At 49.9% G+C, this 25,907-nt stretch overlaps 2 protein-coding genes across 7 annotated transcripts in view; one reads left to right on the forward strand and one right to left on the reverse strand.

Moving 5' to 3' along the window:
* Positions 1 to 5,379: 5,379 nt before the first annotated feature.
* On the forward strand, positions 5,380 to 15,240 carry GZF1 (GDNF inducible zinc finger protein 1). 3 transcript variants are annotated; one of them, XM_027118107.1, is made up of 6 exons: positions 5,380 to 5,678; positions 8,123 to 9,542; positions 10,690 to 10,784; positions 12,197 to 12,364; positions 12,798 to 12,955; positions 13,277 to 15,240. In XM_027118107.1, the coding sequence occupies exons 2-6, from the start codon at positions 8,146 to 8,148 to the stop codon at positions 13,610 to 13,612; spliced, it is 2,154 nt and encodes a 717-aa protein (XP_026973908.1). In that variant the 5' UTR covers positions 5,380 to 5,678; positions 8,123 to 8,145; the 3' UTR covers positions 13,613 to 15,240. The 3 variants fall into 3 exon arrangements, with proteins under 3 accessions (XP_026973908.1, XP_026973907.1, XP_026973909.1); XM_027118106.1 differs by lacking the exon at positions 5,380 to 5,678 and adding an exon at positions 6,781 to 7,219; XM_027118108.1 differs by lacking the exon at positions 5,380 to 5,678 and adding an exon at positions 7,236 to 7,620.
* A 1,333-nt stretch (positions 15,241 to 16,573) lies between these two features.
* The window catches only part of NAPB (NSF attachment protein beta), a 38,475-nt gene continuing 29,141 nt past the window's right edge, over positions 16,574 to 25,907 (reverse strand). For all 4 annotated transcript variants that reach the window (XM_027118112.1, XM_027118111.1, XM_027118109.1 and 1 more), the window contains 4 exons: positions 21,581 to 21,685; positions 20,818 to 20,886; positions 20,433 to 20,483; positions 16,574 to 19,516 (listed from right to left, as the gene is read on the reverse strand). In XM_027118112.1, coding sequence (XP_026973913.1) covers positions 19,406 to 19,516; positions 20,433 to 20,483; positions 20,818 to 20,886; positions 21,581 to 21,685 — 336 coding nt within the window. In that variant the 3' untranslated portion in view covers positions 16,574 to 19,405. The remainder of the gene's footprint in view (positions 19,517 to 20,432; positions 20,484 to 20,817; positions 20,887 to 21,580; positions 21,686 to 25,907) is intronic.

Genomic DNA, 25,907 nt, shown 5'->3' on the forward strand with positions numbered 1-25,907 from the left:
AGACAGGTGGCTGGGAACCGGAAATGAGTGTGGCCGGGGCCTAGGCGTAGGCCCAGGCGACAGAGGGGACACATGCCCCTTCTTAGCCGGAATAGGCCTCAGAACTGACCAGGTTGACATGAAGCACAGATCCCCGCTGCCATCTCCTAAGGAGAGAATTTTGTCCTGCCCATCAGGAGGCGAGGCCAGAAAGACCTTGTTCCTCGATTTCCCAAGCACATCAGTGTTACTGAACTCAGCTCCAGATGCTCAATGCTTGAAAATCAATACTCGAGAGGGAAGTGTTGGTAGAAATGGAAATTTTTTTTTTTTTTGCAGTACGCGGGCCTCTCACTGTTGTGGCCTCGCCTGTTGCGGAGCACAGGCTCCGGACGCACAGGCTCAGCAGCCATGGCTCACGGGCCCAGCCGCTCCGTGGCATGTGGGATCCTCCCGGACCGGGGCACGAACCCGTGTACCCTGCATCGGCAGGCGGACTCTCAACCACTGCACCACCAGGGAAGCCCCGGAAAATGTTGTTTTGATCAGAAAGATGGCAATCTGGAGAGAAGGCAGACTCGTGTCCTGGAAATCCACCTCTAAAGATGCTGCTCCGCCATGAAAGGTTGTTTTTTTTAAAAAATTCTTCTTTTTAAATTAATTTATTTTTTATTTATTTTTTTGGCTGTGTTGGGTCTTCGTTGCTGTGCGTGGGCTTTCTCTAGTTGCAGCGAGCGGGGGCTACTCTTCGATGCGGTGCACAGGCTTCTCATCACAGTGGCTTCTCTTTTTGTGGAGCACGGGCTCTAGGTGCATGGGCTTCAGTAGTTGTGGCACGTGGGCTCAGTAGTTGTATCACGCCAGCTCTAGAGCGCAGGCTCAGTAGTTGTGGCACATGGGCTTAGTTGCTCTGCGGCATGTGGGATCTTCCTGGACCAGGGATCAAACCCGTGTCCCCTGTATTGGCAGGCGGATTCTTAACCACTGCACCACCAGGGAAGTCCCTGCCATGAAAGTTTTAAAGAGAAAAGGGGACGTAATGTCAGTTAATCATGGAGCCAGGGTATCAGACTCGTAGCCATCTCCCACAGTGTGCAGGCTTGTCAACTCCTCATGATCTTTATTTTTTATTTTAAAAAATTTTTTGGCCGCACCATGCAGCTGGCAGGATCTTAGCTCCTCGACCAGGGATGTAACCCAGGCCCCGGCAGTGAAAGTGCCAAGTCCTAACCACTGGAGCACCAGGGGATTCCCAGCGTGATCTTTCTTTAGATGCTGTCTTGTTCACAGTTTATTTATGCCATTACTGAGGGGAAGTTAGGGAATAGATCTGTACACCTGTTAATTCTTCTTCATTTTTATTTCTTTGATCTACGGAAAGAACCAACAGGTTAGGCAAGGTACTGTGTGATCAGAATTCGATAGGTGTGCTAGGGCAGGAGATGAGTAGAACATGGGGGCGCCTAGTTTAAGGTTAGTGACAATATAGCTTTGCTAAAGTGACAAGACAAAAGGGTGCCCCTTCGGAGAGCTCTTTCCTGCCAAAAGCTGCTTACATCAGCATCTCACCTGCTTCCTCCTTGAAATGAGGCACAAGATGGGCTTGAAACTTCTCCGGGAAAACCACCCTAAAGTAAATATAGATGCAACTTGGATCCAGACATGAAGACACTCCCTGTCTGTCCTCTGCCACCGTCCTGCTTGCGGCCTTGCAATTACTGTTGAGTTGTGGCCTCCCGGTTCGGAGAGGTAGGTGTGACAGGGGATGGGTCAGTCGGCTTATTTACCGTGACTTGTATGAAGTGTGAACATTGCCTTCTAACTAAGGCCAGGTGGGAGGGGAAAGGACAAGGCTTTAACCTGAATCTCCTGCTTTAGCCTGAAGATGAGCTATTTCACGGTCTCTCTAAGGAATGGTGTGCACGTATGTGTGTGTGCACGCCTGCTGCAGCTCTTCTTGCGCTCCTCTCCTGCAGACCCAGCCAAGGCAACTGGGCCCTCCCCTCCCCCCAGGTGTCCCCTCCCTCAAACACTCCCCCAGCCAACCCCAAACACACAAGCCTGTTGTGGTTTTATTCAGAATTTCAGAACCAGGGCCTTCTATAGCAAAGATCGTTAAAAGCTAGCATTCAGGCCTGCACTTCAGCACAGCAGGGGCTCGCAGCCCCTCAGAAGGGGGCTTGAAAAGAAGAGGCAGACCTGTCCGTGATACGAATATGAAACAATCTGAGTTTCTCTGGTAGTCAGAAAACGAAGTTCAAACACTTTGTGGAATATTGACAACAGTTGTCACAGGCAGCGAGAACAACATCCCAAGAACTGCTCAAGGTACTTCGCACCATTTTCAACCTCATTTTACAGATGAGGAAACTGCTTTGTGTTTTTTTTGTTTTGTTTTGTTTTTTTAAAGATTCCATATAGGCTTGCTCTGTTTGCACGGACCTTCTGGAAGGATTGGCAAAAACGTAAGGACAGCTGCCCTTAGGGATTGGGTTCTAGGGTTTTAACGTGGAGACAAGGCATTTGCTGCCGCATGTCCTTGGACTTCATTTTTTATACAGTGCGCCCATCTTGTTTTTTAAATTAAAAGCTCACTTAAGAATCAGGACTCTGTTTTCGCTGCCAGAAGTAAGGGGTATTCAAGTTGTGGGCTCTTCGAGGAGTGGCCTTTTCCCCCACAGAGTGGCCAACCTGTGCCTGACCTGACCAGTGAAGTCTCCAAGTAGATGCTGCTTTGAAACATCCTGAGTTCTCGCAAAAATGGATGTTTTAAAACATTTAAAAATCACCACCTAGGCTTGTGAGAAGTTAGTGTAAAGTCCGGATATTTTGCCCAAATTGAAGGCAGGTGAAGACGTGCCCAAACTCAGACTCTTGATGGAGCCCCAGCTGCCCTAATACGCTTGGCCTGACCCACCGGAACCTGACCTCGCAGTGCACCGCACAGCCGAGACCGCGCAAGAAAACCTCGCCCGACCTGCCGCCGCGACACCGCCCAGAGGGTTGGAGGGAAGGCCGGGCTGACCCACCCAAATCGTGCGACCACCAGCCCGAGGCCTGGACGTAAGAGCCGCCTCCGTGCATCCGCCGGCCACTTAGGCGCGCTTCCGCGCGCACGCAAGGCGGCTGACATCATCATCAGGCGACGGCCCAGGACCAATCGGAAGATTGACTGTGACAATCTGAGATTATGACAGCCAGTGGGCGGTGAGTGCCTCGGAATCTGAGGCCCCAGCCCCGCCCCTCCAAAGCGTCGGGTGGGCGGGGCACAGCTTCTCCGCCCCTCCCTGGGCAGTTTAGAATTTGATGTGGCGAGTTCCTTCCGGTCTGGGTCTATAGATTTGCTTTTAAATCAGATCATTTCCTGGGTAAAATAGCGTACCTTCTTTATTCATTATAATATAGTGAGCATTGCATCAAACAATTCAACATTTTTCCAGCTTTAAGTATAATTGACAAATTGTCCATCTTTAAAGTGTACATGATGATTTGATAAACATATACATTGTGGAATGATTACAAGTTCCATTAAACATTTTTTAAAATGCGCATGGATATATTATAAATTATTCAGTTGTCTCCTTTTGGGCGAGTAGATGGTTTCCAAATTTTCACTAACATAATTACCTGAAAGTTGTTCACTCCACTTCCTCAGGATGGCTACAGGGCGTTACGTGGAGATAAACATCTATTCCAACTGCTCCTGAGACTGCATTTCCCATGCAAACTTCTGCAACATCACAGGTTATGTTTAACTTCGGGTCAATTTGTTGTATTCATTGGTTTATCATTGCTTTTTATAGTATTCTCTTGTCTCTGCCATGTGTACACGTATGTGAGTTGTCTTTGTTCTTTGTTAGTTTTGCATTGGGCTGTTGGTGTTTTTTTCCTTGTTTTCCAAAGCTTCTTTGAATAGCCTGATGTACTTCCTACTTTGGAACCTGATCAGGTAGCATTTCTAAAGGGAACTGAAGATAAAACTTAAAATAATCATATCCAGTTTCTTCACTTGGTCAATCACTAAAGCTATTATGACCCTAAATAAAGAAGTCCTTTCAGCACTGAACGCTAACTAACTTGGGCAGAACACAGAATCCTGGCTGCTCTTTTCCACATATGCTGCTTCTACGTCTACTTGGACTTCTAGCACATTCTAAATACTTCGTGTGCTCTTTTAAACACTTAGGATCCTTGTTAGTGACAAAGTAAGACTGCAGTGGTGTTACGTTTTATATGAAATTGTCCTATAAAAAGCGGCGCATCACCTATTTTGACATTCTGTGTTGAAGCAAAGTTGATTTCAAAGCATTTGTGGCCAGATTAAGTTTATCCAAATGTGATGCTCATGATAAGAGGATATATGTTTTTTTGGTTTTGTTTTTGCGGTACACGGGCCTCTCACCGTTGTGGCTTCTCCCGTTGAGGAGCACAGGCTCTGGACGCGCAGGCTCAGTGGCCATGGCTCACGGGCCCAGCCGCTCCGCGGCATGTGGGATCCTCCCGGACCGGGGCATGAACCCGTGTCCCCTGCATCGGCAGGCGGACTCTCAACCACTGCGCCACCAGGGAAGCCCATAGATCCCTGGGCTTTTGTGAGAAGTCCTCCCATGTCCCCCCAGCATCTTAGAAACCACAACTTCTCGGTGTTCACTTTTGCACTCATGCAAACCAGACATGGAATTTCTAGGATGCTATTTAATCACACCCTCTCTAGTTCCCTTTTGACGTTTACCTGATCTGACAGGAGACAGCTCTATTTTGCTGTAGCTGGGGAGGCATGTGGTCTGCGCAGAGCTGAGCTGTGGAGGTTGTACCCTGGCTCTGTCTTGCTCTCTGTGTGATCTTGGGTAAGTTGGCTAACCTCCCTGTGCCTCAGTCTCCTCATCTGTATAATGGGGGTAATAATACTACCCCCCCCCACACACAGAGTTTTGTGAGAAGTGACTAATACTAGTAACTGGGGGTGGGTAGTAGTGACCCACCTTCTGTAACCATCAAGCACATACTGTTCTTATTATCCTGAGACTTGGGACCAGTTTGGGGGAAGTTGCAGGGAGGAGATCCTTTTGCAGGAGGAAGTCGGGGCCCCAAGTGCGGGAGGGCAGGAGAGTCGTAGGCTGGAGAAAGACTAAATTCAGTGTGTGCACCTGGGGCTGAGCCCAGCCTCCAGGAACTGAGATGGCTTCTGGAAATCCTCCTGAGATGGGGATCCACTTCTGGGTGCACCTGGAGGTAGGAAGAGCCCATAGGTGTGTGAGGAGGGCAGGGCTGTTCTGGAACCAGCAGAGTCCTGCCATGTTTTTTAGCTGCAGCAGAAAGTAGAGATTGTATGCGTTTGTACAAATCAGAAGCTAGAAAGTAGGGCGGGAAAGATGGTAGAACTGCTTTGTCCTGTTTGGGCTCCACTGTGAATAGCGGCCGACCCCACTTCCCCAAGGTCTGGCTTGTGCACTGACTACACCCAGGGAGGTCAGGTGGGCACAGTGCCAGGTATCACCATAGGTGGCAGGGAGGGCGGGTGGCATGTGCCCTGCATCGAGGAGGAGCCAGGCCCAGGCAAGCTGAGCACCATCTTCTGCCACGCGGCCTCCAGGCTTCCTGGCCCCGGGCTCCTTCTACCAGTGACGCTGGGTCCATCAGGGCAAGCCCTCCCACTCTGTGGAAGCGCTTATAGCCCTAAACACAGACGCTGAAGGATGGTAAGTACAGTTATTTTCAAATGCTCCCTTTCCTTCCCCCCTGACAGCATTGAAAAGAGGCTGCTGTCCGAGACCTTCTTGCCTGGACCCTCTCACCCCGGCCCTGCTCCCCGTGTCCACACTGCATTCCAGCAGCTTCAGGCAGATGCTTTACAGGCTATGACTGAGACAGTAAGAGAGGGGTTGTTCTAGATCAGGGGTCCCTAACCCCTGAGCCGTGGACCACTACCGGTCCACGGCCTGTTAGGAACCTGGCCGCACAGCAAGAGGTGAGCGGTGGGCAAAGCTTCATATGCAGCTCCCCATCGCTCACGTTACTGCCTGAACCGTCACCCCAACCACCACCAAAAATACCTGTCTTCCACGAAACCGGTCCCTGGTGCCAAAAGGGTTGGGGACTGCTGTTCCAGATGACTGCGCAGAGGATCTGTCTCATTTCTGGACGTTGTCTACACTGCATAACCTGAACCAGAAGACACCGGATGAGAGATCGGCCCAGGGTCCGCTGGGCGTTTGGGAGAAATGAGGACAAACGGAGGCTCGGAGTAGCGACGTGAAGCCTCTGGGACGCGAGGGCCCGTACCCTGGGGTCGCCGCAAACGGCCGACGGCTTGCACACACCCGGGAGCGGCGGCCGGAGCCCGAGGCTCGGAGGCTCTCGGAGCACAGACGGCCTCCGGTTCAGTTCCTGACTGCCTGCCCGCCTGCCGCGTGCCCAGAACGAACACAGCCGCCGACTCTGCAAGGCGCCGCTGGGTATCCAACAACCGCTTCTTGCACCACGTGGAGGCGCCGAGCTCTCTCCCCGAGCCGCGCCCTCTCCTGCAACCTCCTCCCGCAACCTCCTCCCGCCGCCCCGCCCCTCCACCTCCCTGCCCTCTCTCTCCGCCCCGCTCCTCCAGGGGCTCCACCCAATCCGGCGACCCGCCCACCTGCTGTACAGCCCATGGGCTGGAGCCGGGGCGGGACCCACGTGAGACGGTGTGCGTGCCCCGCAGGTCACGTGATTTTCGGGGTGGGCCGGCCCTGCCCCCTCCGCGTAGCGAGAAGCGCAGAGCCGCCGGCACAGTGCTCTGCGCAGGCGCAGACCGTGGTTCGCGGTGGGTGACGCAATCTTGCGCAGCCGGCCAGGCGTACGGCGGCAGCGTGTGTCGGATCACGTAACTTCCCCGAATGGCCTCCGCAGTGGGACGTGCATGCGCAGGTCCTCCCCTACACGCGAGGGACGGGGCCAGGGCCACCGCGGCCAATCGGCGTCGCCTTCGCCGGCGCCGCGCCCCGCCTCCCCATCCGTCGGGCAGGCTGTCCGTTCCGGGGCCTAGTCCTCGGAAGCTCGGCGGCGGCGGCCGGGCGGTGTGTGCGCGGCCCGCGAGGAAGAGGGCGCTAGGCCTGGGTTCCGAGTCGGGCTCAGGGGCCACGCGCGGGCCGGGAGGCCGCCGGGGAGTCGGGGCTGGCCTAGCTGTCGGCGGGCGAGGGCAGAAGCAGCCACCTGCGGCCATTGCCCCGCCGACCGGCGGGCGCTGAGGATCTGGACCGGGCAGGTGAGGCCGGCCTCAGGGACCCGGCCGAGCCTGGAGGCGGGCGGCAGATGCGGGAGCTAAAGGCGGGTGCGCCGGGGGGAGCGTCCGCGCCGGGTCCGGGAGGACGGATTCCCGGGCGGTCCGGGCTTGGCGGCGGGAAGGTGGTGCGCGGGGAGGCCCGAGTCCGGCCCGGCCGCCCTGTGACCTTGTCAGGGCCTCCCCCGTGACGCCTGCTCGAGGGTCGCCGGGACGGCCGGCGCGGCTGCAGCCCTCATGACGGCCTGTCAGCCTCCAGCACGGGAGCCACTGCGGCTCGGAGGTGTTGAGGGCCCTGCTCGGCGTAGCGCAGCTGTGCCCCCGGCGCAGTGCCCCGCATCGCTTCGCTGCAGTGACGGTGACTCCAGTAGGAGGGACTTAACGAGGTTGGAGAATGACTGTGAATTGTGGGCTACTTTCCATGAAATTTTCTTCATATAAAGTAGTTTAGTTGGTTGTTTTTAAAGGTAGACAAGGTTTGCTCTCATCCGTGGCCGCCATGTATTATATTTTGTTTAATTTGGTTTCCTGATCAAAGTAGTAGACGTTATTTATTGTTGCTATAAATTCTGTTAGTTTGGGGGTCTGGGTCTGTATGTAAATCACAAAATGATCTAGAGAAGCCAATTACTGCTTTAATGTATTTCATTAATCATCACTTTATCTTTAGGGCAGTCTTAGTCTGTTTTCATGCAAATATCTCATGAAGGTGCATCAGGGCTTCAGAAAAATGCTAAGAAGTGACGCGTGACTTGAATCTGTACATGAGAAAAGTTAGGTTTAGGTCGTTAATCAGCTTATATCCTTTAAAGAACTGATATAATCCTCATAATTTTTAATCCTTCTACTTCAGAGGTTGCTCATGCATGAATAATTCTTGGTTTTCAGAGCTGTTCCTGGGAAGAAGAAACATGGAGAGTGGTGCAGTTCTGCTGGAATCCAAGTCCTCCCCGCTTAACCTTCTGCATGAAATGCACCAGCTCCGGCTGCTGGGTCACCTGTGCGACGTGACTGTCAGCGTGGAGTACCAGGGCGTCCGGGAGGAATTCATGGCCCACAAGGCGGTGCTGGCAGCCACCAGCAAGTTTTTTAAGGAAGTGTTTCTTAACGAGAAGACTGCGGACGGCTCGAGGACTAACGTCTACTTAGACGAAGTGCAGGTGGCTGACTTCGCTTCTTTTCTTGAGTTTGTCTACACTGCAAAGGTCCAGGTGGAGGAAGATCGGGTGCAGCGAATGCTGGAAATGGCAGAAAAGCTGAAATGTTTGGACTTATCTGAAACTTGTTTCCAGTTGAAGAAACAGATGTTAGAGTCGGTACTTTTGGAGTTGCAGAATTTCTCGGAGTCTCAGGAGGCAGAAGGGAGCAGCGGCTCCCAGGTCTCTGCTGCTGTCTCCCCTGATGCTCGGGCAGGTGTGGCTGCGGACAGCCCTCTGGCCAACGGCGTCGCGGGTTCCTTGGATCCCCCAGCAGCAAGAATCGGCAACAGCCTGTTGCCAGATCTGCCCTCGAGAAAGTCCAGGGAGAAGCCAGACAAGAGAAAAGAGATCGCTAAGTCCCCCTACCCCAAGCTCAGAAGGGCTAGCGGGAGGCTGGCTGGGAGGAAGGTGTTCGTGGAAATCCCTAAAAAGAAGTACACTCGACGACTCCGAGAGCAGCAGAAGAGTGCCGAGCAGGACGCCGGGGACCGCGGGGGCCCCCGTGAGCCCAGCCCAGACGCCGGGGGAACGGTGAAGGAGCTGGTCACAGTCACGAAAGACGAGGAGGACGGTGGGGCTGGGGCCGAGGCGGAAGCAGTGCTGCCGAAGGCGGGGCAGGGGCAGGAGGAGGAGGACGAGGACGAGGATGAGGACGAGGAGGGGGAGGAGGGCGCGGGGAGGCGGAGGAGCAGCTTCCGGTGCACGCGCTGCGAGAAGGCCTTTCTGTACGAGAAGAGCTTCCTGAAGCATGTGCGGCACCACCACGGCGTGGCCACCGAGGTGGTCCACCGCTGCGACACCTGCGGCCAGACCTTTGCCAACCGCTGCAACCTGAAGGGCCACCAGCGCCACGTGCACAGCAGCGAGCGCCACTTCCCGTGCGAGTTGTGCGGCAAGAAGTTCAAGAGGAAGAAGGACGTGAAGCGGCACGTGGTACAGGTGCACGAGGGCGGCGGCGAGCGGCACCAGTGCCAGCAGTGCGGCAAGGGCCTGAGCTCCAAAACGGCGCTGCGGCTGCACGAGCGCACGCACACGGGCCACAAGCCCTACGGCTGCACCGAGTGCCCGGCCACCTTCTCGCAGCCCTCAGCCCTCAAGACCCACCTGAGGTAGGCACGGGCCGCCTCGAACCCTAGAACGCACATGGAGACGTGGGGGGCGTGCAGGAGGCAGCCGGTGTGGCTGCCTCGCGGGATGGGTCACTTTTCAGTTCGCTCCCTCTCAAAGTCGGGGGCTGTGTTGAGCCTCTGGGTTCTCTCTCGAGGCAGAGATGCGGGCATGGCGCTCCCTGGGCGCGGGCCCGGCTGATGGGGACCCGCGCCTCCTGCTCAGGCGCAGGGGCCTCTCCCGCTCCTGGTGCTGAGGCCTCCTGCCACCCTTGCCGAGTGGGGCCAACGACCCCGTCTCCCTTCCTGACCCTTCATTTGGGACTCAGTCCTGTGACCCGCTGGGTGGCGAGTCCCACTGAAGACCTCAGCAGGGCGACACTTCTTTGGGCTTGGAGAGTGCCTGTCGCCAATCTAAGCTCCAGGATTAGGACGGACAGGGACTCCAGTTACTGATTTTTGAAGTGTAGGTGGGTGACATTCAGTTTTTAAATAAATTCCCTTGCAGTGCTCAGTACTTATGCTTGAAATCCAGACAAAGCAGTTTTCTACTCTCCCCTAGATCTGCCATCATCCTGGGCCAGTCCAGGGGTGGGAGCTGGGTGTTTCTTGTCCTTTTATTGTCATTTATAGCCCGGCTCAGGAAAGGCTCAGTAAACATAGTGACAGCCACTCCATCCTCGCCCTGAAGTGAGTGCTTACGCATGCACCCCAGGGACCGGCTGGCTTCGTGTGTTGATAACAGTTCTTTCTAGACTGTTACGTCAAACTAGGAAAGGATGGTAAACATTTTGATCACGTGGTACTTTTGTCAGCCATGGTTCCTAAGGTGTCTGTGGGTGACTCTTCTCAACGAGGGAGCTTTATAAATACCACACGGTGCCGTTTGGTGTTGCAAACAGCCTGCAGAGGCACAGCCTGTGCCTGCACCTGGGGGCAGCACGCGGGGGGACTCGGCGTCTGGTGGGGATGTGGTGGTCTTGACTCGGGCAGAGACTGATTTGGGGGTGAGAGTCCTGGGCCTCGCCGCCTTTCAGTCCTTCGCATTCGGGCTCCTGGAGCAAAGCGTCTCCCCAGGTGAGGGAGGAGATGGTAATGCAGAGTGAGCTTTGACACATCCTGAGTTACCCTCTGAATGTTGTGCTTTCAGAATTCACACAGGGGAAAAACCTTTTGTCTGTGATGAATGTGGTGCAAGATTCACTCAGAACCACATGCTGATTTATCATAAAAGGTGTCACACAGGTAAATACTCCATCGTGATTGACTGTCTTTCCTGGCTGTAGGAGGAAAACTGCAGTTTTCTCCATTTAGAAGTTGGCATCTGCCAAGTGGTTTAGGTTAAAGCCCTGACACGCTCTTCCGTCTCGTAAGTGAGCATAAGTAAATGAGTAAAATCCGCCCGCTGCCTCCAGGGCTGTGTGCTTGTGGCCATGACCTGAAAGAAATTGCTCAGAGTATGGGGAAAGCTGTATGCTGTTATCCCGCTTCTTGCCATCTCTAGGAACAGAGCATTAGAAGAAACCTGACTGTCCAACCCCAGGGAAGTGGTTCAGTAAATGGGTAAATCCACCCTGTCCCGTCCCAGGCCCTTCTGACTAAGGTCTCTGAATATTACGAAAAACATCTGTGTTTGGCTGTTGACTTGAAAAATGCACAATTGAGCACACAGTGAATCCCAGCTTTATTGAAAACCTGCAGAAATATGAAGTAGTTACATGATGTGTTAAGGTGGGGGAATTATGAGGTTTTCAGAATTTCTGTGGTACGATTTCATCAGGTGAGGGAGAACATTTAAGCTCTTTATTCTGATTTTGTGCAGTGCCCCTGGGGTTCAGAGCCCTGGGGCGTGTGGAGTCTAGCTGTCGGGTACTGGGCTTATCACGCTAACCCAGTTCTGCTCCCATTTAAAAATTTTTACTTCTTTGTCCTATGAGCCTCAAGTTCAAATGGTGAGATAGATGAGCCGCTTAATGACGTGAATTAATAGACTAAAAAGAGCAGAATTGGTGTCTGATGGAAGACTGGGGTCGGGGGAGGTCAGGCCACACCGAAGGATTAAGTTAGAATCGGTCATTTGATGAACATGCTAATATATTTGGATTTTATTAAAGCCAGTAGTTTTGTTTTGATGTTTGAGAAATTGGGGCACGCCTGACAGAGGAGTCTGGTTTGTGGGCCCTCAGAGCCCCAACTGCACAGCGTGAAGGGTGGACGCCCTCCTTGCCCTGACCCCACCCCGGGCGGCTGGGAGCTGCTCCGGGACAGCCCCGCGTGTCCACCGCACACTCCTCTCCCTTCAAGAGGGGCTTCTGTTCTGATAGAGACCCACAGAAGCCCTGTGAAAAAGTCCAGCTGTTCCACCAGACCAGTTGGCGAACTGTTTTTCTTGTTTGGGATGACTGAATTTCCAAAACGTGAGCTGGCTGAATGCGCTCTTTAATTCTCATCTACTGGGATCTTTCCTGGGATTTCCAGGGACATTTTACACCAGCTTTCAGCAGGTAGCAAGCACTGGACACAAAGAGATATTTTATGACAGTTTTAACTAGAAAAGAACGCGCTGCCTGCCAGGGCACTTGGGAGGGTGGACCCCATACTCCGCGTGTTCTAGCGCCCATGTCTCTTCTAACTTCGTGTCTCATGTCTTCATGTAGGTGAGAGGCCTTTCATGTGTGAAACGTGTGGCAAGAGTTTCGCTTCCAAGGAGTATTTAAAACATCACAACAGGATCCACACTGGGTCCAAACCCTTTAAATGTGAAGTTTGTTTCAGGACTTTTGCTCAGCGGAATTCGCTTTACCAGCATATCAAAGTTCACACAGGTATGGCCGGAATGTTGCCAGAGAAGGGAGGTCAGTGTGGCAAGAAAATATCCCGAAGATTTTAGATTTTCTGGAAAATTATTTGGAATTTGGCTTTAAGTCGTGCGTCCTAATAGCATTTACACATTTTTGAGTGTCTAGTTTCTGGCTCTGACAAACTGGAAAGGTGTGAATGTGTGAACATGGATGTGGACGTGTGAACCTTTGAACACCTTGAGATTAGAATTAGGGCTGATGATCTGCACGTGCTAGTGAACACTCACACCCGCGCAGGGTCACTTACGACTGGAAAGCTGTGGGTGAGGCCACGGACCCCTGGGGCTCCTGCACGGTCGGCTGCTCGTGCCCGTGTTGCCCTCCCCATGGTAGCTCGGGACGCCAGGCGGCCCAGAGCAGCCGGTAGCTCTCATGTCCTCCGTCCCTTCCCTCCCAGGGGAGCGGCCCTACTGTTGTGACCAGTGTGGCAAGCAGTTCACGCAGCTCAACGCGCTCCAGCGCCACCATCGGATCCACACGGGGGAGAAGCCATTCATGTGCAATGCGTGCGGGCGGACATTCACCGACAAGTCCACGCTCCGGCGGCACACCTCGGTGAGCGGCCAGGCTGGCCCCCACGGACGGCCGCCGGACAGCAGAGCCACCCGCCCCCCTTCCCTGAGGCCCTCAGTCTGTAAGGGGGTCCCAGGGGAAGGCGGGGCTCTCCCTCCCCTGCAGCGAGGGCGGCCAAGGCGGGGGTGAAGCAGGGCCCGGGGCATCCTGAGTTCTTTCTGGCAGGGACCACGGTGGCAGACACGTGTCTGACGGTTGGAGAAGGCTGTTGTACTTGGTAACAAGTGGCTGTGAATTGGGGGCTCTGCAGATCCTGGTTAGGGACACAGTGGGTGACCTCTCTGTTCTGCGTTTGGTCCACAGATCCATGATAAGACAACTCCATGGAAGTCTTTCCTCGTCATCGTGGACAGCTCTCCCAAGGATGGCGATGGGCACAAGACTGAGCAGCCCGATGAAGAGTACACGCCATCCAAACTCTCTGATAAATTGCTGTCTTTCGCAGAAAATGGCCATTTTCACAACCTGGCCACTGTGCAGGGCAGCATGCCTGCCGTGCACGATGACAGTCCTGCGGACCCGGCCTGTAAGTCGGACGGCCCTGTGGGGTCCCAGGACACGCTGCTGGCCACCACCATCAACGAGCTTAGTGAGCTGACGCCGCAAACGGACGCGGGCCCACACAGCTCCACTCTGTGACTCACACGGACTAGAGCATGGGGTCACCTGCCCCGCGGTCCCAGCCTTGCACCTGCACGCATAAGGGCTGGACGCGAGCGTTCATCAGGGGTCAAGAAGAACTGTGGGCAAAGAAGTGGGCAAGGATGGCTTCCGCAGTTTCTTGAATTTCTGCTAACTTGCACGTCTCTATCAATCAAACCGTTTCTCATGGTTTCCCTTAGAAATCCTGATCTGCATGGTCTCAGCCACACTTTATCAGCAAACAAGGCAGTTAACATAACCTCACCTAATTCTGGTGGAATTATCCTAATGCTTGATGACCTTGACATTCCTGAGGCTGGGGTTACTGCTCAGCTTCATGGAAGTTTATTTCTGATACTTTAAAGCTATTTTTTTACCAACCTGAAGTAAAACTGGGACCACATATTTATTTTCAGCTGTTTCTTTCCTGTTGAAGCCAGTCAGGTGCTCTGGGACACTGGAATGGGGCTAAAGAGACAGATGACTGCACTTGTCCCCCTCTGCCCCCCTGTTTGTAGGCACTAAACACTTGTAAAGTAGCTGCTCACAGCACACATGCAACTAGGAAGTCTGTCATAAAATGACCTGAGATGTGGCTACAGGTTTCATTTCTAAAAATCCAATTTTAAAAAGCTGTCCTACCAAAGACTAGCAGAAAACAGCATAGTAGTTTTTGTAAAGAGGTGTGAAAAATTAAGCCAGGGGCTTGAGAACACTTGAAACATAGTGTAGTTATTTTATCCACGAGTAGCACTGAGGTGGTGGTAGCCAATCTAAGAACACAGAATACTAGTAGTTTTGCTAGGTTCTTTTGACAATTTCTGTGATTTTCAGAAACCCAGCATTTCTCATTAACATGTCAAGACGCTGACACAGGCAAGTCACTGGCGCACATGTTCCCCCGGGAGCATGAGTGAATTTGGCAAAAGGGACCAAAAGCCTCCGTACACTCCTCTTTGATTAGCCTTAAGAGTGGACCATGGAACCGCCAACCTTGTTTTAAATGCACGTCTGTCTCATGCTGGCCTTTGGTAATTCTGCTGGCCTTACCCAGCCTGGTTCTTGATCCAGTGGTGAGGGCGGGTCACTGTGCGCACAGTGCTTTGACTCACGTGACCCAGGTAAAAAGAGAAGGGGAATTGTCACTAGTTGCTCTTTTTCTTACATTTAATTTATTACACTTGCTGTTTCCTCGTTTTCTAAGAGGAAGGGTACTTTATGCTAGTCCGGGAAGAAGACACAGCTGCACGAGATGCCAGAAAAAGACCGAGGACACTTTCTTCCCCATGAGACGGTGACGTCAACACCGAAGGTGCCGAAGGTGTGAAGGCGTCTGAGGTGCTGACACGGGCTGCAGGTGGCAGTACTGATTCCACCTCCAGCTGTGACAGCGTGACCCACTTGTGTTCACAGAACAAAACAGTGACTCTCACACACGATTTACTCGAAAGGAGAATGAACCTGCCCGGCTAGTGAACTGTTTCTTGGGGTAAAGTCATCTTAATGAGAAGAAATTTAAATAATAGATTATTTTGTTACCTATTGGAATAATTTTTGTCTTGAATTTGTTTCTTTAGAAATTCTACAGAAAACTTTAATGTGTTAATAAATGTTTTGTAAAAATAGTTTCGCAAGTCTAAGTTTATTTCCATTATTAGAATTTAGGTTCTACAGAAATAAGATTCCTGATTCATACAGGTAGCTTAATTCCCTGGTCCTTGGAGTCTCTCCACCTCCGTGCACTGCACGTGTGTTCCTGACACGGGACGGGACAGGCCTGGCCCCGCACGCGCTCGGCCTCGGTAGCTGGTGCCAGGCGGCGGGGAGGGGCCCAGCCTCACTGCAGCCACGGTGACTCTGTGCCTCAGAGGCTCCTCCATCTACGGTCACTTCCCTGCTTCCCGGGAGGGGACAAGAGGGCTGCCGCCCCAAACCCTGCCGAAGATGCATCTCACCTCGGGGATTTGTGGGGCGTCTCCGTTTCTCCCCATCCAGGTGCTCTGTTGCCACGTGACTGTCAGCCCCAGACGATCAGGTCAGGCCATACCAAGGCGGCGATTTCACGCCTTCCAACCATCGTGTGGGAGACGCTCTCAGCCCAGACTCCAAAGCTCCCCTGCCTCTGCTTTTAACCAAAATTTGTTGTACAGTTTGAAAACAAAATTGGCCAAGTGGTGGGGTAAAGCCTTTATTAAAGGTGATCTTCACAGAAATGTGGTTTTGCCAAAGGTGAGCATCTAAACTGACCAATTTGAGTGTAAGTTATCATTTAATTCTAACCTGTTGTATATCTTGCCAGAGCAGGGACATTTTTTGAGACCAAGCAAGTGCCTGTCCCCTTAACTGAACTTGATGGTGTTCCTGTCACTCTAAGTAACATTTCAGGCGAAAGTCCATTTGTCCACAGGCACCAAGACGGGCAGATGGATGCGGGCACAGGGCCGCCTGGCACATCCGTCACCCCCCAGCTGAGCCCCGGGAACTGCCCACTTCCCTCCACCAGTTTGCACGGGCCTCTGGGACCCTCACCGAGGCTGGCAAAACCCACCACGGGAGCTTCTGTTAGGAAACAGAGGAGACATTTGAATGAGAAAGTAACCCTGAATATCAACAACCTGGCAGAATTCCTAGATGGGACGGCCTGTTCGACCATTCATTTTGAATTTGCCTCAAATGATCTTTGAGGGACCTGAACAAGGCCCGCTGACAGCACCAAGTCAGCGTAGCTCCACCAAGGGAGGTGGGGCTTCGGGCCCCCGGCCTCCCGCTCTGAGGTCTCCTAGGGGCCACTCCTCCTTAAAGCCTGCCAGTGAGATCCCTGACCAGGCAGCAGGAGGGAAGGGAACGGGGAGCCTGCAGAGCCCGGACGGCTGCTGCCCACTGCCCTGAACCCCGGGGGACACCTTCCAGGACAGGAAGCCACTCCCGACCTGTGCAAACCAACCAGGAAACTCACCATACCGTTCACAACTTCGACTTTATTTACTGTACAGGTTCACATGAAACACACAGGCTCTTTGCAAAGGTGGATTTATCATCACAGGATGAGTTCTCATAATACAACCTACCCGACAGCGCGGGGGAGGAGAGGCCGCGCCAGGCTGGGGCCCCGGGAGGCAGGCTGCGTGCCACAGGCCCTGAGAAAGCCACGGGGGTTGCCTCTGGGCATCTTAAATGCACAGTATCAGAGGAAACAATAAAGGTTTACAGGGACATCATCACACATGGTCACGACTGCAAGAATACTGTTTTCAAATCATTAAATAAAAAAGGAATTCACATAAGCTATAAAAACGTTGCCACAAAAAGCAAAGCTTTCCTGTAAGAAATTTTAACTCATTCTGACAATGAACTAAACACGATCTGCTAAAACACAAGGACTGTAACATAAATAGTCATTATACTTTGTTCATAAATAACGATCTGTAAGTCCTGGAAACCTGACCCGGGCTCTGAGTCACAGCACTGCCCACTTTGACGGAACACTTCAAGGGAGAAAGTCTGGATACTGTTAATGGGACTTTTTTCTGCTCATTTTCCTGTTACATTCTGGCAGGTCTGCTCTAGCCATTACAATTATATTTTACTCTTTTTCACGTGAAATATTAAAAACAAAAACATCTTAACCCAGGCACTGATCCCAGTGTTCATTTCAACACAAGCAACTCTAACTGATGTGACAAAATGCTGCCAATACTATTTCTCAAAACCACAGGTCTTCTGTCAGGGGTGCAGGATGAAAAGCTAATAAATTGCCTTAAAAGACATCATTTGCTTTTTACTTTACATGGTCAGACCAGGTTCCTTTAACAAGTGGGAACAAAGCTTCCAGACTAACGACAGAGCGCACACGCTGGCGGCGAGGGTTACAGCCGCTCAGGTGGCACAGATCTGCAGCCGGAGGACACAGGCCCCACACTCTTCTCACCCAAGTGCTTCTGGCCGGTTGGCACTGGATTAGGTAGAGCAACAAAACCCCACTTTTCTCTCCAAGCATTTTTCATAGTTCCAACAGGAAGTGGAGAAGTACCAAGCAGCTCCATCCCAAATGTACCGTAGCTGACAGCCAGCTTTCTTTTAAGAATCCCAGACCTCTGAAGGAAGGAAGGAATCCTCATCGGATGCCAGGGCCCACGGTCCGAGCGCCTGCGTCTCCTGGTCTGTTCCTGCTGCCCTCAGCCAACACTGTGACATGACTGCCCTGCCTCTCCACCAGCCAGCCCAGCCTGCACAAGTGACCCCGCAACTACGGCCACCGAATCCTCACGGCTGCCCACAGGGCTTGCTCCATGACCGGGTCCCAGCTGGCCCTTCTTAGCCTCCTTTCCTGCCACTTTCTGCTTCATCCCAGACGGACCTGTTCCCCATCCCCAAGCCTTCCTCCCCGCTCAGCCCTCAGCCTGGGCACACCCTCTATTTCTGCCCAACAGCAGCTACCAATCCCAGTCGAGGACCGTCCAAAAATGCAAACACCATTCAAATACCAGCTAACGTTGACAGGGCACAGGAAATTCCACTTATCTGTCAACACTGTCATTACCTGGCAATTAACACACATCAAACATAAATCATTTATGCCTAAAAATATGGACACAGGAGATTCAGGAAACAAGACCACGTCTAAAGTACGATGTCAGCACATAACATAATGCACAGGGATCAAGTTCACAGGTCAACAGAGCACATATATAAGCCAAAATAATAGGACAGAATTCAAACACACAAGCTAGAACAACTCCATCAGCTAAGCGCAGGTCCCCTCAGAAGCTAGTTGGGGATCTTTTCCTGACTCAGCACAGCAAACCTCTGTACCGTACTCAACCTACCAAGCCCATCACATCCAATTAATGGATAAAATGAACATGACACACAATTAAAAATTAAAATTAATGACACACAAGCTCCGACTGAGGTAACCTCCCAGCCCTGGTGAGTACGTATGTGAGGGGGCACACGAGGTGCCCTCTCAGCGTGGGAAAGTGTGTGAACACAGAAGTAAAGGGATGTGCCCGTTCAAACACCTTCCTGTGAAGATGAAGCAAGGGTCCCGCCCCAACTAAAAGTGGACGCCATCTGCAGGAAAGGAAAACGCCCAAGTCTTCTAGATCTTATATGTGTGTGCACTTGTATGTAAGATCAGGCCCACCTCCACACGCGTCCACACACATAACCAGGCAGTGCCAGGACGCTCCCTCTTTTCCCACTGTAAGCGGCTGGCAGGCCCGGCTGATCTGAATTCTCACACGCACATTACCTACGGAACGATATAGAAAGCAAAGAAACTGGTCACTAGCACCATCAAAAGAATCACGAGACAACAAAAAGTATAAACAATTTCTCACGAGGAAAGTCATAAACGCGCTCCTAACAACGATCCTACACTAAACACACACGTTTAGAGAATCCATCCAGGTGCAAGTTCACGGAGAACATGCAAAGCGTCTATTAGAACTGGGCTGGGTACTCAAGTCCAGGAAAAAGGACATAAAAATATGTGGCAAAATTAAACAGGAGCTCTGCATGTATCAAAATAACAGGAGTAAGATTCGGAAGCAGTTCTCAGAAAACTCTGGGGACTGACAAGCGGGAAACAGCCTGTCACACTCGCAATACACACAGGAGCCGCCCACCCATCCACTGCACGGTGACACACATGGCGGCTTAAACACACACACACCATCAGGCTCATGTGCAACAAAATGAAGCCATTGAATGGGCATCCCGTAAGGATCACTGGCCCTAACACGAAACTACAGAGGACTCGGCGGCATGCCACAGAGACACAGCGCTTCACTTGAGGTCTCCATCTCCTTCCCCGTCCCCCTGGATGGACTTCTTGATGCGCAGCAGCATGGTGGTGAGCCACTGGTCCAGGCGGGATATCGAGTCAAATTCCTTCACCTGGTTTAAGGGAAGAGGAACAGGAATCATTCCATGGAAATACAATCAAACACAGAACTACACTGCCCCACACTGCTTAAACATTAACTTTCTTCATTTAAAATCATTCGTTCAAGCTTGCAACTTTCTTTATTAAAAACTTTTTTTATATTGCTCTTATGCTAACATGCAATGGCAAAACTCCATAACCGCCTACTGGACGAAGAGTACATTTAGCGTGACAAAGGACATGAGACCCTGCATAAGAACAAGGGGACATGGAAAAGTAATGTAGCTCCAGTATCCACTGAACACAAACAAACGTATTTGCAGCAAGGGAACACGTGGAAGCAGAATTCCTTTAACTCATTTCCACAAGTTATCGAAGAATGGACTTTCATAGGATGAAGAGGGTTTGGCAGCAAAAGTTAAAGGGGAAACCTCGCCTTCCCACTATTGCTTCAAAGCCAGGATGAATGACTTAATGAAGGACACTAAGAAATTCACTTCATTATGAACGTAAGATGGAAAAAGATGGGAAAACAGGAAATTGATGAATGTAAAAATAATTTTCCCATTTACTTTAGGCCAAGAATGTAACAAACTCTCATTGCTTTGTTTTTGTTTTAAATTTAAGTGATTAGATTTCCCTGATTTCACTTGACACTTATTTATGGAGATTATTTTCCCTAGAAAACATCCAAACAAGTCATAACATTATGTGATATATATTTGCCTCACAGCTAAATTCAGCACAGCTCATAGAACTGTCTGATTGTGAAGGCTGGTGGGATCTAAAAACATGCCTTTTGGAAAACACAACGTAGGTATAGTGCAATAATGTCCAAATAAATGTTCAGCATTTATATGATGAAAAGGAGTTGTTTCTGTAACGTTAACTTTCAGAGAACATGCTAAATCCCAAAAGCGAACATACTGCTTCCGTGTAAGCTTCACTGTTCTGCTCTTCATGAGCTTCTAGAAGTTTCTGGGAACATAAATACAGAAAAATTAGTTTGGTAGGCTAAAAAGTTCCATCTATGAATGGATACTTTAAATACAAAATAGCCTTCATATCACACTAACTGATGTTGCCAAATGACTTACAAAACTGAGGAAAATTCCAAATACAAGTCAAGAGTTACCCCGAGTCAGGGATCCAGCCTTGTGCTAACGTGCCTGACCCGCCAGGTTAAGAGCAGTGCGCGCCTGACCCTAACGGCACCTGAGGCCTAGTGTGCGAGAGCAGGAAGGCACCGGGCTGCTCAGTGAGCGGATTCACAGGAGGAAAACGTCACTGTATCCCAGCCCCACCTACTTACTTTCAATAACTTGCATTCTCTCGAATCAGTGAACGCCGGAAACATTTCTTCGTATTTCTCCAGAGCAAGCTGGGAAAGAAAACCACTCGTTAACATCTGAGTCACTGAACCAGGAAACGAAGCTTTGACATTCTACTAACTTCAGTACGATTTATTTACATCCTACTTAATTATCAGACTCAACATCAAAATCAACCTGTGTTGATCAAACCTGTTGATTGTGAATTTCAATTTCAGTTAAGAATAAACTTCTAAACCAGTTTTTCCGAATGAGGTTGCTGTGGGGAAGACCACGTGAGCCAGGTCCAATGTTCGGACCTCCCAGAGCAGGCGTCTATTTTCACGCGCTGGAGGAGGCTCTGCCCGGAGCCCGGGGCCCTAACCCCGACCCCGAGGACGCCAAGGCGGCCCTGTCCCTGCCTCCACCTCCAGCTCTCCCTTGGCTTTTCTCCCAACCCTCACCCCAACTCCATTTCTGAGTTTAAAAATTCTGCTTTTACTGTCTCCCCTCAGCCCCTAATTTCTTTAAACCAAAACTACTGAAGGAAGTGTGGCCCCCAGGGGGCATTCACTTAAGAGAAGAGCCTCAGCAGCTGTCACTCCAGCTGCGGTAGTACAGCCAGGACAGGGTCAGAGCGTCACCCTCCATGTTGCTTTTCATGTACGCAACACAGTCTTCCTCCGAGCTGGTATCACAGACAACGGCTGAGCACCTGTGCTTAGGGGTGAAGCGCATCAGAACCCACACCGCAGGGCCCCTCACCTTGGCATTCAGCTCATCCACTATGAAGTGACAGAGGGCAGCTTTAAAGAAGTAATCCTTTGCACTGTACTTCAACAAAGGGTTATCCATGGTGTTGGCCCCAATCTAGGCAGAGAAAGTGGAGTCAGAGTGAAAAGGTTTGCCCTCCTACACTAGGCATGCTGACCCTCATCTACTCTTTAGCAAGTACGCTGCATCTTACGTTAGTTAAGCTATGAAATCCATTCTTTTAACCCAAAGCCATGTACCAGAAATGTTACTAGACAAAAAAACAATATTTAAGACATAAAGTGCTGACCTGTTAAAAACGACTCAGCAGAACTCCACATCCAGGAGGATGGAACAGACATGCTGTCCTCTGTCCCTCCTGCTAAGTACAACTAAAAGCCCTGGATCTTTTATATGAAACTAACATAGGGAGACTGAAAGGTGGAGAGAAGAGCAGACAAGCCAGGGACACAGGGCAAACACGGCAGGGAGTTCCCTGGTTTTTCTTTTTCTTGCATAAATCCCTGACTTGGAACAGAAAAAGCCAGCAACCCATAAATGCCGGTGGGTGCAGCGAAAGAAAGAGAGAGAATAGATGAAAGCCTGCTTTCTCCAGCCAGAGGACCAGGAGAGGGGCAGCTAGCAAGACAGAAAATGTTTAGATGACACCTGCTTTGATCCACGCCACTCACAGCAGCAAAAGCCAAAGAGGAAGACAAGACGCCCATCCTCCTGGGAGAGCCCCACTCTCCTGCCAAGAAGGCCAGAGCAGGAGCCAGCCTGCGCCCCCATCACAAAGGCACTGGAGACCACGTGGGGACTGCGTCACCTCCTCCCAGTGAGAAAGAGGCCCCGTCATCTCCCAGCGGGCATGGATTCACCTTTACCTGATGGTAACCAGGCGGTCAGGTGGGGAGCTTGAACCCTACCTCCACCTGGCAGGAGCGAGGCCACACCCCTTCAGCGCCAAAGAAAACCAGCTGAGAGTGGAGGTTTAAACAAGACCCTGTCTTACAACACAATGTACAAATATCCAGTTTTTAATTAAAACTCACTTGCAATACCAAGAAAAGGGAACATCTCAAGTTGAATGAAAAAAAGACAACTAATCAGAGTGAAGTAAGTTAGAAAGAGAAAAACAAATATCGTATATTAACGCATATATGTGGAACCTAGAAAAATGGTACAGATGAACCGGTTTTCAGGGCAGAAATTGAGACACAGATGTAGAGAACAAACGTATGGACACCAAGGGGGGAATGCGGCGGGGTGGTGGTGGTGGTGTGATGAATTGGGAGATTGGGATTGACAGGTATACACTGACGTGGATAAAATGGATGACTAATAAGAACCTGCTGTATAAAAAAATAAAATTAAATTAAAAAAAAGACAACTAATAAACAACAGCTCTCACATAGCAGAGATGTGAGACTTATCTAACAGATTTTAAAGGGGCCTTTCTAAAATGCTTCCACAAGCCATTAGAAAATTGCTTGAGACCAGAGGAAAACCAAAGCATCAATGAAGAAAAATTCTCAGTAAGAAACCCCAGAAGAGGGCTTCCCTGGTGGCGCAGTGGTTGAGAGTCCGCCTGCCGATGCAGGGGACACGGGTTCGTGCCCCGGTCCGGGAAGATTCCGCATGCCGCGGAGCGGCTGGGCCAGTGAGCCATGGCCGCTGAGCCTGCACTTCCGGAGCCTGTGCTCCGCAACGGGAGAGGCCACAACAGTGAGAGGCCCGCGTACCGCAAAAAAAAAAAAAGAAACCCCAGAAGATACAAAGAAGAAATGAGTGGAAACTTCAGAACTGAAATACACAATAACTGACATAAAAAGTGGATGGGTTCAACAGCAGATCCCATGGAACACAGGAAGGACTCAGTGAACTGATGGTAGAACATTAGAAATTACTCAGTCTGAACATCAGAGAGCAGACAGACCCAGAAAAGAGGAGCAGAGCATCGGGACATATAGGATGATAAAACAAGGCATAACATCTGGGCTGTCTGAGCCACAGAAGGGGACAGAAAGAGGGAGTGGCTAAAAAAGCACTTGAAGAAATAACGGCTGAAAACTTCCTAAATTTGGCAAGAAACAAACATAAACCTACAGATTCCAGAAGTTTACTGAAATCCAAACAGCATAAAAGCAAAGATACCCATGCTAAGCCACATAAACTTCTGAAAACTGAAGACAAAGGAAAAACGTTTTGAAAGTAGCAGAAAGAAACACCACCCCACCTACAGGGAAAACAGCTTGAATGAGAGCAAACTTCTCATTAGAAACCACGCTGGTTGTAAGGGCACATTTTTCAAGCACTGAAAAGAAAAGAGCTGTCAACCCAGAATTGTATACCCAGGGAAGATATGCTTTAGGAATGAAGGGGAAATCAAAACATTCCGAGACGAAGGAACACCAAGAGAATGTTTAGCCAGCAGACCTACCCTAAAAGAATAGCAAAAGGTTGTTCTCTAAGTAGAACAAAATACAGGAAGGAATCCTGGAACATCAGGAAGAAAGAACACATTAAGCAAAATATGGGAAAATACAATGGGCTTTTCTCCTCCTCCTGAGTTTTCTAAATTAAGTTGGATGATTGAAGTAAAAATTGTAACAGTGACTGATGTGTTTCTAAAAGTGTGTAGAGGAAATATTAAAGACAGTTATATATTGAATGGGGGAGGATAAAAGAACAGAAAGTAAGGTAAGATTTCTGTATTTCACTGGAACTGAAAAAATGATGACATCATTAGCCTGTGATACTTTATGTAAATATAATACCTATAGCAATCACTACAAAAGCTATTTAAAGAGAGACACCCAAAAACACTACAGGTAATCAAAAACCCCCTGGAAGGTAGGAAAAAGGAAACAGAAAAACAAAAAACAGAGGATAAACAGAAAACAAAAAAATTAAATGGCAGACTTCAGTTCTAATACGTCAATAATTACATTAAATGTGAATGGTCTAAACATACCAATTAAAAGACAGAAACTGGCAGAGTAGATTAAAAATATGACCTAACTCTGTGCTGTTTACAACAAACACACTTCAATTATAACAATATAGGCAGGCTGAAAGAAAAAGGATGCATAAAGATATATCATGTAAACATTAATCAAAAGAAAGCAGGAGAGGCTATATTAGTATCAGATAGACTTCAGAGCAAAGAAAATTACCAGAGACAGAGGGGGACACTATATAATGATAAAAGGGTCAGCCCAGCAAGAAGACACAGCAATCCTAAATATGTATGCACCAAACAGAGCTGCAAAATATTGTGAAGCAAAGACTGACAGAAACGAGAGATAAACAAATCCACAGTGATAGTTAGAGACTGTAACACTCCACTCTCAACAACAGAAGTAGACAGAAAATCAGCAAGTATACAGAAGAACTCAACAACGCCATTAACCAAGAGGAGCTAATCAACATTTATAGAACATACCACCCAGCAACAGCAGAACCACAGAATATATGCCAAGACCATATTCTGGGCCATAAAACAAACTTCTAAGAATTGAAATCACACAGAGTGTATTTTCCAGCCACAACAGAATCAAACTAGAAATCAACAACAGAAAGATAACAGGAACACCTCCAAACACTTGGGAATTAAACAAAACACTGATAAATAATCCATGAAAATTAATAAATAAAATAAATAAAACAATGTAACAGAACTGTGAGACACAGTCAAAGCAGCACTTAGAGGGAAATTGAGAGCACTAAACATGCCCACACAATAAAGAGGAAAATCAATTAGCTAAGCTTCTACCCTCAGTACCCTAAAAAAGAAGAGCAAAATAAATCTGAAGAAAATAGGATAGAAATCAGGATAACAATAGGAATCAATGAAACTGAAAACAGAACACAGAGCAAAATCACTGAATTCTACCAAATGTCTAAAGAATTAACACCAATCCTTTACAAACTCTTCCAGAAAAGGAAGAGGAGGGAACACTTTCTAACTCATTCTGAGGCCAGTATTACCTGGCTACCAAAGCCAGACAGAGACATTACAAGAGAAAATTAAAGGTCAATATCCCTTATGAATACAGATGCAAAATCCTGAACAAAACACTAGCAAACTAATTCTAGCAACTTACAAAAAGGATTACACTCCATAACTATGTAGTAAAGGATTAATTTTGTCCAAAGTGCCTTTGCCCATGATTCCTGGTAGATAATCTCTAAGCCCCTGGAATGTCCTGCCTGAAAGAGTGTTTTTGTTTACCCAGGGGTCTTAGACCATGTAGTTTAGCTCAACCTATGGAGGGACTGCAGAATAAGGCCAACCATGTTCAGGTGAGTTTCTTCCCCGGTGGCAATACCCTAC

This window comes from Aethalodelphis obliquidens, unplaced genomic scaffold, assembly GCF_003676395.1.
Source record: "Aethalodelphis obliquidens isolate GAN/ISIS:26980383/991018 unplaced genomic scaffold, ASM367639v1 scaffold18, whole genome shotgun sequence".
Classification (NCBI taxonomy): Eukaryota; Metazoa; Chordata; class Mammalia; order Artiodactyla; family Delphinidae; genus Aethalodelphis; species Aethalodelphis obliquidens.

Coding starts and splice junctions, on each gene's coding strand:
- GZF1 (XM_027118107.1), top strand. CDS start 8,146: ATGGAGAGTGGTGCAGTTCTGCTGGAATCCAAGTCCTCCCCGCTTAAC. Junction 9,543..10,689: donor GCCCTCAAGACCCACCTGAG/GTAGGCACGGGC, acceptor TTGTGCTTTCAG/AATTCACACAGGGGAAAAAC. Junction 10,785..12,196: donor TCATAAAAGGTGTCACACAG/GTAAATACTCCA, acceptor GTCTTCATGTAG/GTGAGAGGCCTTTCATGTGT.